Source organism: Myotis davidii, unplaced genomic scaffold (assembly GCF_000327345.1).
Source record: "Myotis davidii unplaced genomic scaffold, ASM32734v1 scaffold458, whole genome shotgun sequence".
Classification (NCBI taxonomy): Eukaryota; Metazoa; Chordata; class Mammalia; order Chiroptera; family Vespertilionidae; genus Myotis; species Myotis davidii.
In genome coordinates this window covers 409,191-419,889 of record NW_006289819.1, presented here as the reverse complement: position 1 = coordinate 419,889, position 10,699 = coordinate 409,191, and the positions used below count along the sequence as shown (strand labels likewise).

Below are 10,699 nucleotides of genomic sequence, written 5' to 3'. Positions count from 1 at the left end.
CCGCTCCTGCCTCCTCAGTAGCGCTAAGGATGTCTGACTGCAGCTTAGGAGTAGGACCTAAGCCAGCAGGTGGACATCCTCCGATGGGGCCCAGACTGCAAGAGGGCATAGGCCGGGCTGAGGGACCCCCCCCCCAAAGTGCACAAATTTTTGTGCACCAGGCCTCTAGTCATTACATAAAAGGGTACGGTGTTTTTTGTTTTTTTTTTTTAGTTTTATTCATTTCAAGCGGGCCGTAGTTTGCCCATGGCTGCTCTAACCACTGAGAAAAACTGCCAGGGATATTTTATCCAGTCTTTAGGTGTTTTGTATTGCAAGGGTTTTCAGGACATCTAGTTCACTACCTTGCTGGAAACAGAATTATTACTTTCTTCTGTGATGTGTTTTCTGAACATCCCAGTGGCCCTTCTCTGGGCATCCTTATTTAATGTTGCTTTTTCCTGCGAAGGCCAGCCCTCTCATAGTTCTTGAGATACGGGGCTCTATGTATTGTGTCAATTCATGCAGCCTAGGAAAACATCGAAGTATTGAACACTGGGTCATTATTAATTTACTTGGAGTTTCTGTTTAGTTAAAAATGAACATATCTTTTCCTAGATGATTTTACTTTTTTGAAATGTAAACATAGGACAATTAAACATTTTTCTTTTTGTTTTTTTTTTCTAGTGCCTTAGCCCAGGGTAGGCTCTTAGTAAATGAATGATTTTACATTTCTCACTTTAAAACTTTTCATATCAAATATGACATTGTTTTATCATAAGATTTTTTTAAAAATTATTGATTTTAGAGAGAGGACAGGAGGAAGGGGGAGAGAAACATTGTTTGTTGTTCCATTTATTTGTTCATTCATTGGTTGATTGTTGTGTGTGCCCTGAACCAGGGATTGAACCTACAACCTTGGTGAATTGGGACAACACTAACCAACTGAGCTACCTGGTCAGGGTAGCATAAGATATTATAAATCCTGATCCTGTTATTGAGTATATTAGTTACCCCCTGGGCACTGTATGATCTGTAAATTGGATGATTTTATTCAAATAGTTAAGGACTGAACCAAAGACAGAACTTTGAAGCACTAAAGACTTCTTGTAGGTTGATATCAATTATGTAATTATAGCTATTTGTGTGTTGGTTTTATTTATTTATTTTTTACCAGCCATGGGTATACCTAAACAGACTGTTTTCCCACTCAATATTTCACAATTGTCTATTGGGTTAAAATGAGAAGTTTTGTTAGCTACTCTGCAATGGAAGCATTGGCAGAGGGAGCTCTCTGCAAACCCCTCAGATCAGGGACCTAAAATAGCCCTGGCCTTAAGGAGCTCTAATACTTTACCTTTTAACACTGCTGGGCAGGTGCTGGTGGATGTGCCCTGTACCACAGACCGCCACTCCCTTCATGAGGAGGAGAACAACATTTTTCAGCGGTCAAGAAAGAAGGAGCGGCAGATGTTACCTATGCTGCAGGTGCAGCTTCTTGCGTGAGTGATAGATTTACATACACCCAGGACTTTGTGCCAGAATGCTCTGGGGTTCTGGTTACGTGGGGGACTGGAAGCTCTTGCCAAGACCATCACCCATGAAGGGTCTTCTGTCTGAGGACCTGCCTGAAGGAGACAGACATCAAGAGGATATTACTTCTCTGGAACATAAAAACCCTACATAGTAGGATATGCATAGTATGGTAGGCTACATAGATTCACTGACTGGTGTGTCCACTTATCTCCATGCTAGTCCCGGTATCAGTAAGTAGCTCAAGTTTGAAGCATAGTTAGTGAGGTCAAGATTCTGTAGGACTGGAAAGACTCAATCCATAGCCAGCATCGGTTTGGTTCATAACTAGAGCCACAGCTCAGGGTCATTTCAAGAAGGCTTCGAGAGGAGAGCTCATGGAATAAGGTTGGGTTGCTCTCTGCCTTGAGAATGACTTTTCATTGTGGAAGAGACTTCAGAGGCTAACACAGCTATCCATTCCACAGTAGACACCTCTATCCATGCTTCTAGCTCTTTCTGTTGTTGTCCTACTCTGGGAAGCTCACTAGTCACTGTTTTGTCTCTTTCTGGTTTCAGGGCTGGACTTCTTGCCACAAAACCAGGAGGCTACGTTGTCTATTCCACCTGCTCACTCTCACACTTACAGAACGAGTATGTGGTTCAAGGTGCCATCGAGCTCCTGTCCAATCAATATAACATCGAAGTTCGGGTGGAAGATCTGACTCATTTCAGAAAACTTTTCATGGACACGTTCTCTTTTTTCCCATCCTGCCAGGTTGGGGAACTGGTTATCCCGAACCTCCTGGCCAATTTTGGGCCCATGTACTTTTGCAAAATGTGTAGACTGACATAGCATCACCCTGTTCCTGGAGCCGTGGTGTGTGAACACAAAGGGTGTACTTCCAAGGAGGCACCGGAAACTGAGACCATTGGCAAAGATGCACTCTGGGTCCTATCTCCATCATGTTCAAGTCTCTCTATAGATAATTTTTAGCAATAGGAAGTAGGAGTTTTTCTGTCCTGCTGTCCAATTGTAGAGCATCAGTAGGTTTCTAACTCACTTATTATACTCCACCTCCCACTTTCCATCTCTAAGCCTATACTACACGTTCCTGCTTCATTGGGGGCTTAGGAGGAGGAGCCAGTGAGTAGGCCACAGTTTATACTGTAAACTTGGGAAGAAGCATTTAGTCAATAAAATTGTTGAAGCTCCAAAGAGCTGAGGCTGTGCTTGGGGGCCTCATATTAATCCAAGTACTCTTAGTTCTACTTGTACCAGCTGCTGCTCATGAGCACTAGCTCCTAGGTGGCTCAGTGTCTGGTTACAGAGCCAGGTGGTGAGGTCTTACGCTTGCGGTGAGGTCTGCTTGATCAGTCTTGAGCAGTCGCCGGGCCAAAACAAGGCTCCCTAGTTTCTCCATATGGCCTATAATCTAATGTAAGAAACAAGTAACTAAAAATGTTAAGCCACTGCAATCTGCTTACTTAAATTGAGAAAGCTCTTCTGAGCTGAATAATTCCAGCTATTCTTCCTGCTCGCAACAGCACTGCTGCCCAATTGTGGCTGGAGAAGTGTCTTTACCACAGGGTTGTGTTACTCTTTTGTGTGTCTCTTCTATTGTTCATTCCTCTAGCAAGTATTCTTTGAGTTCATGTATGACAGGTAGCCAGGGAGATACTAGAGATGTAGTAACTGGGATTGTGGGGGATAATGAGGCCTCATCCTTGGGAATGGCAGTGCTCCTCCTTTGCCTTCTGAGCACCTAGGAATCTCCTAATGTCTTATTATGTTCTGGTTTTTTCCCCTTTTTCCTGGTCTGTGGCTGAGCTCTGCTGCCATTTGTTTGACCCACCCCAAATCACTCAAGAGCTCTTCCTCCAGCATCATAGGGACTCACCTCACACAGTGTGTTTACTATTTGCATGCCAATTATGTTATTACTAGATGCCTGGTGCACTAAATTCATGCAAGGGGGGGACATCGTCCCTCAGCCTGGCCTCTCCCCGCCCCCCCCAGTCCGGGACCCCTCACAGATGTCCCACTGGGAGAGGGCCTAAGCCACAGTCTGGCCTCCCGCTGTGGGAGGGGACTGGTCAATCAGGTATATAGGTACTTTCTGGAGGCAGCCTGGACTCCTTCCTTATTTCTTTCCTCTGTGGTTGGAGAACAGGGGACTAAAAGTGGAGACGGAACTGTGGCTGGGCCTGGGGCATTTGTAGGCAGTGGAAAGAGGGAGAGGGCTGGGGAAAGTCCAGACACATTTCCTTTTGATTGTCCTCCCTTCCTCAGGGCCCCTCCCTCCGTTTTTTCCTTCTCATGATGGGTGCTTGGACCGACTGGAGCCCAGCGATGGTGGTGTTCAGCCGCCTCACTTCTCAGCTGAACGTACAGCCAAGTGGGGCTGTTTTCAAGTGACTAAAGTGCTGGGAATCCACAGCTCCCAGCCTCTCCGCTCTCGGTTTCCTTCTTGGGTTGGTTGCAAAGTTCACCAAGAAACAGAAGCAGCTCTGCCCTGGTAGTTCTGCACTGCTCCCTGCCTAGGCCCCACCGGGCACTCTTCTCGAGTCTCCAGGCCCACAATCTGCGCTTGGGGAGGTCGCCTGGAGCCCATTCCCCCTGGGCAGTGGGGCAGGGGGGCTAGCTTGGAGAGCTGGAGGAAGATGGCAGAGTAACAGTTTGTATGAACTGGCTGGTAAGCCAGACCTCCTAAGCTCCCCACCAGGCCCAGGCCGGGGCCCCTTCCCTGCACTGGGAGGACCCCGGCTGAGGTACCCTCCCTGCACCCAGCGCCTTCCTCCCTGTTCCACCACTGAGGGTGGGAGCAGCTTGCCTGTGACACTCTGGTCCCTGCCAGCTAGGCAGGCAGGTGGCAGCACAGGCGTTGCGGTGGTGGACGCGAGCCTCCTCTCCCTGTCTGGAGCACAGGGTGGGGTGGCTTGAGGGCAGGCTCGGGAGCTGGGGCGGGACACACAGCAATAGCAGGCTGGGCAGCCTGTGCATGCCCACTCCGGCTTCCTGCTGGGCACCCACTGAGGAGCAGCGGCAGCAGCAGCACCCTTCAGCGAGGCCCTGCGCCCCTCACAGCTGCCCCTGGGCACTGTGCATGGAGACACTGCTGAGCCACTGTCCAGCCCAGGACCTGCGGGAGCTGGGGTGGGCTCAGGCTTGGCTGGCTGTCTCTGTCCCTGCCCATCAGTTGGGAGCAGCCTACACCTCCGAGGCAGCTTGATGTTAGCACTAGACTTCTGCCCCTGTCCCTGCCCACCAGCTTCTGCCTGGTCATGACTTGGACACCATTAGGATCAAATTAGCATATTACCTCTTTATTATATAGGATTGTAACTTTAGCACAAATAAGGTAATACCTTAATGACAGGGATATTAAAAATTGGTTGTGGTCACATGTAGCTATTGCTTTTTTAATTTTATTTTTTTCTGAAAAACTGGTCCTTATGCAGAAAGGGTGCATATTTTTAGTTCTTCCCCCTAATCCTTTCTCTTCCTCTTCTGTCACTCTATTTGCACTTTATGCCTTTTTTGCTAGTCCTTATTTGGATATTAGCGGTACCAGCTGAGAAAGATTTTAGGTGAGGTTAAGCCTTCTCCTTTCTTGGGATTTGCATTATAACTGAGGTCCCTGGAAGACCTTCCAGACTCAAAATCCTGGTGAATCTAGGAAGATGGGTCTCCAGGGAGTAGGATCATCATTAGCTTCTTGTGTGGTATGTGCTCCTGCCTGTTCTTTACTCAGCTACCTGGCCTTCTGCCCTTGGCTGCCTGGGTGTGCAAGTTGTGCTAGTTGAAAGCAAAGCAGTGATAATCCAAGATGAGAGGGTTTTCTGCCCCTGGAGTCCAAGTCTAATTGGAGACAGAGATACCCAGGTAAGAAAAGCAGAGAAATACTTTTAAAAAGAGTTTATCTCCTGTAACTGAATAGTAACCTACTCTACAACCCAGTTATTCTAGCACTTGGGATAAATCCAAGAGAAATGCATAAATGTACACTGGGAGACATGTACAAGAACATTTACAGCAGCCCTGATCTCAGAAATCCAAATGCCTATGAACAAGAGTGGACAAATAAACTGGTCTATTCAAACAATGGAATATTATGCAGCTGTCAAAACAAATGGACTACAGTGAAATATAGTATGGATGAATCTTAGCAATAAAATATTTAAAAAATGTAGTCCCAAAAGATTAAATGTAGCATGATGCCCTTAAAAAAAAGTAACACGATGCCCTTATTTAAGTTATTTACATACAATATAATTTATTTTTTTTTATATATATATATATATTTTGACGCTCCATCCACCGAGCCAAACCGGTTTCGGCTACAATATAATTTATTAACCAGTTAATTGCCACATGTCCAAAATGGAAACCATCCCCACACGCCACAATATTTTGAATTTAATTTAAAAAAATCAATTTGCAATGAATATTATAAAAATAAACATTATAATTTGGGTGTTCTTGAATATTTTCAGTTGGACATTCTCACAAAAAATTATTTTAAAGTTAGTCTGTAGACGCTTATGGCAGGGAAATGGTTAATTTTAAATGTATTGCTTAATAGCATTTGGTAATTGTACATAATAGATCAAAATATAGAAAATAATTTCCATCATCACCATCAAAATATGGAAAATAATTTCATCTCCTAAAAAGTTACCTTGCGCTTCTTTGCCCTGAATTACCTTTCCCCCACCCCTGGTCCCAGGGAATCATTGGTGTACTTTCTGTCACTATAGTTTTGCCTATGTTACTGGACTGAAGGGGTCCTTTTGCCTGTTAGCATCAAAACCAAATAAGACATGAACAGGAGTTTGTAGCCAAGAAAGTAAGGATTTACTGAGATGGTGTCATGCCCAGAGTCTTAAATAGCTTATGCTCATAGACCTGGCTCCCTGATGGCTTCTAGGGCATGGGTTATATAGGGAAAATCATTAGTCATGGTGACTAAGGGAGTTAGGGTCATGGTCAGGGTTGTGGTTTCTACTGATTGGTCAGCACTAGGGTGTTTGGTCGTTATCTCAGGGTTGCTTTAACTGTTTTCACAATGATATGGTCAGTGAGATTGTCCTGGAGCTGAAACAACTGAGGCCTACATGTTCTTTCTAGTTTGAAACTCTTTCTCCGTGGCCAACAGACCTGAGGCTTTCTTTCTTTTTTTAAAAAATACATTTTTATTGATTTTAGAGAGGAAGGGAGAGGGATAGATAGAAACATCAATGATGAGAGAAAATCCTTGATCGACTGCCTCCTGTACGCCCCCTACTAGGGATCGAGCCTGCAACCTAGGTATGTGTCTTTGGCTTGAATCAAACCCTGGGACCCTTCAGTCCACAGGCCTACCTTCTAGCCACTGAGCCAAACCAGCTAGGGCGAGGCTTTGTTTCTAAGACTATTGGATGCTGACCAGAACCTCACTGTTCTGAGGGCCTAAAGATTAAGCAAGGGAGGTGGGTGAGTCAGGGCATTGGTGAGACCAGTTTCAGTCAAAGGTAAAACATCAAAATAACAGGGCAGATTAAAATAAGGTTCTTGCTTGGTTACACCTATTCTGGATTTCCTATTGTGGAATATAAAATTGATTTACAGTTGGATTGCAAGCTCTTGTCTTTATATGGATATCTGGTTTTTCACGCTTGGCCAAGGTAAGGGCACTGGTTTAACTGGTTACTTGTGTGTGGCTTGATTATATGGCCAGAATAGCATGAAAGCCCTGCTGGGAACTTCTACCTTGAACTCTTCCAAAGTCAAGAATCACAGATTATGATGATTCATTCCAAAGATATTGCTTTACTTCATGTCTTTGCATAACACTTGGCATTATAAGTTTCAAATTTTATTAAGAGTGGGGAACCTTTTTTTCTCCCAGGGACCATTTGGATATTTATACCATCATTTATTGGCCATACAAAATCATCAACTTAAAAATTAGCCTGCTAGGGGGGACGTGGGGCAGCAGGAGCGAGGCGCAGCAGAGCCGAGGGGCGGCAGGATTGCGCAGCAGGCCAGATTTTGGGCCTGGTGCTGGGTCTGGTGAGCTACACCTTCTTTCTAATAGTAAATGGGCTGTATTCCTCTAGTGATGATGTAATCTAACTCCATCAAATTTCAACCAAGAAGTTACTCAAAGTAATAGTTTGTGGCTTATAGAATTCTTTGCTCCATGGTGTGGCCACTGCCAACAGTTAACACCAGAATGGAAGGAAGTAGCAATTGCATTAAAAGATTTTGTAAAAGCGGATGCAACTGATGCAAACATCAGTCCCTTGGAGGTCAGTATGCAGTGCAGGGATTCCCTACCATCAAGAGTTTTGGTTCCAACAAAACAGACCAGACGATTATCAGGGTGGCAGGACTGTGGACACCATTGTGGATGCTGCTCCCAGTGCCCTGCGCCAGCTCATCAATAACCACCTTTGGGGAGGGGATACAGTTCTGGAAGACAAGGTAGAAGTAAAAGTTCAAGTAAGAAAGATGTGATTGAGCTGACAGACGACAGCTTTGATAAGAGTGTTCTTGACAGTGAAGATGTTTGGATGGTTGAGTTTTATGCCCCTTGGTGTGGACACTGCAAAAACCTAGAGCCGGGCCGAAACCAGTTTGGCTCAGTAGATAGAGCGTCGGCCTGCGGACTGAAAGGTCCCGGGTTCAATTCTGGTCAAGGGCATTTACCTGGGTTGCGGGCACATCCCCAGTGGGGGGTGTGCAGGAGGCGGCTGATCGATGTTTCTCTCTCATCGATGTTTCTAACTCTCCCTTCCTCTCTGTAAAACATCAATAAAATATATTTAAACAAACAAACAAAAAACCTAGAGCCGGAATGGGCCGCTGCCGCTACAGAGGTGAAACAGCAAACGAAAGGGAAGGTGAAGCTAGTGGCTGTGGATGCCACGGCCTATCAGATGCTGGCCGACCAGTATGGGATTAGGGGATTTCCTACAATCAAGATATTTCAGAAAGGTGAGTCTGCTGTGGATTATGATGGGGGGTGGGCAAGATCCAACATCGTCTCCTCGGTCCTGGATCTGTTTTCTGATAAAACTCCACATCCTGCCGAGACCGGTTTTGCTCAGTGGATAGAGCATCAGCCTGCGGACTGAAAGGTCCCAGGTTCGATTCCGGTCAAGGGCATGTACCTGGGTTGCGGGCACATCCCCAGTGGGGGATGTGCAGGAGGCGGCTGATCGATGTTTCTCTCTCATCGATGTTTCTGACTCTCTCTCTCTCTCCCTTCCTCTCTGTAAAAAATCAATAAAATATATTAAAAAAAACACAACTCCACATCCTGAGCTACTTGAGATTATCAGTGAGGATGTTACCAAGAAGATGTGTGAGGGTCACCAGCTCTGTGTGGTGGCTGTCCTGCCCCACATTTTTGACACGAACTGCAGGCAGAAATCCTTATTTGGAAGTTCTTCTGAAATTGGCAGATGAGTACAAGAAGAAAATGTGGGGGTGCCTGTGGACAGAAGCTGGAGTGCAGTTTGAGCTTGAGAGTGCATTGGGGATCCGAGGGTTTGGCTACCCCACCATGGCAGCCATTAACGCATACAAGATGAAGTTTGCTCTTCTGAAAGGATCTTTCAGTGAGCAAGGCATTAATGAGTTTCTCAGGGAGCTCTCTTTTGGGCAAGGATCTACAGCACCTGTAGGAGGTGGGGCTTTCCCCACCATCAGCACCAGAGAGCCTTGGAATGGCAAGGATGGCGAGCTTCCTGTAGAAGACAACATTGATCTCAGCGACGTGGAGCTGGATGACTTGGAGAAAGACGAGTTGTGAGTCTCAGCACAACTTTCATCTTTTCTTGGGAGCAGATGTTTCCAGCAGTGGAGGAACATGCTTTATAATCAGACACATCGACCATGGCCTTTTAACCAGGAAGTAGCACCTGATTGGTCATTTGAAAACACTGCAGCAATGAACTTTTGCATCTCAAGAAAACAATGAAAAATTCTATGAATTGTAGCCAGTGGATTGAGTGATATTCTGTCAAGTACTATTTTGAAGAAAACTGCTGGGCTGTTGAAACACTTTCCCTCCCTCTGACTGCTGCTTGGGTGTTCTTGGAGGCTGTTTCTCATATCAGATTTTTAATGAGATTCTTTCATTTGAATATTAATGGCTTTTTTCCATTAAAGAATAAAACAGTATTTTGGACCAGTGGTCCATGAGGTCCACAAGGTTGGTGACTGCTTTTTTGGACAATACCAAAAAATAAAAAAATTAGCCTGCTAGGAAAAAACAAACAAACAAAAATAATTAGCCTGCTATATTTGGTCAAACATTTAATTAACTTATCCCTAATGTCTCAGCAGGGCCAGACCAAATGATTTCGAGGGCCTTATATGGCCCATGGGCCAAATGTTCCCCACCCTTATTCTAGAAGAAGGTAAATCTTGGTCTCGCATTGTGGTTTATTTATTTATTTATTTACTAGGGGCCCAATGCATAAATTTGTGCACCATGAAAGGAACTGTGGGTTGCAAGGCTGCGGTGGGCACAGGGGCGGGTCTCGGCCCATCCTCTGCGCCCCCACCCAGCCTCTCCCGCTGTGGCCCCCAGTCCCCTTTCTGCTGGCAGCCCCGCTCCTGCTGCTGCTGCTGCTGCTGCTCCAACACGTTGACAGGACCAGCCCCACTCCCACCCATTGATGGCACAGAGTGATTGGGGCTGGTGCCAGCAGTGGGTGCGAGTGGTGGCTGTGAGCAGTGGCTGCTGCTCCAATCACCCATCAGGAGCAGGGGTGGAGAAGCCCTGGGGGGCGGCAATCAGGGCTGGCAGCCACTGTTCACACCTGCTGATGGCACTGAGCAGTCGGGGCTGGCACCCGGCACACACCAGGTGCAAGTGGGGCCGGTGCCAGCAGCAGGTGCGAGCATTGGGCAGGACCGCAGTACGCAGGAGCAAAGAATTTCAGTAACCACCAGAGGCTTGCCCTGATGGCCCCACTCACCTGCTCCACCATCCCGCTGTGGCTGATGCTGGCCATGTTCCACATCCACCCCCTGGTGGTCAGTGCACATCATAGCAACCAGTTGTTCCATTCTTTGGCCCTATGTTCGGTAGATTAGCATATTTTTTTAAAAATTAAATCTTTATTGTTCAGATTATTACAGTTGTTCCTCTTTTCCCCCCCATAACTCCCCTCCACCCGGTTCCCACCCCACCCTCCGCCCTCACCCTCG

General features: G+C 46.2%; 1 protein-coding gene and 1 pseudogene across 1 annotated transcript in view; both read left to right on the top strand.

Annotated features, from left to right (window-relative positions):
- NSUN4 (NOP2/Sun RNA methyltransferase family member 4) overlaps positions 1 to 2,723 on the top strand; it is a 15,691-nt gene extending 12,968 nt beyond the window's left edge. Inside the window, exons 5-6 of the mRNA XM_006762544.2 lie at positions 1,357 to 1,481; positions 2,071 to 2,723. Of these exons, the coding sequence (XP_006762607.1) occupies positions 1,357 to 1,481; positions 2,071 to 2,347 (402 nt within the window). The 3' untranslated portion in view covers positions 2,348 to 2,723. The remainder of the gene's footprint in view (positions 1 to 1,356; positions 1,482 to 2,070) is intronic.
- A 1,091-nt stretch (positions 2,724 to 3,814) lies between these two features.
- LOC102753037 lies at positions 3,815 to 9,647 on the top strand (annotated as a pseudogene).
- Positions 9,648 to 10,699: the final 1,052 nt, after the last annotated feature.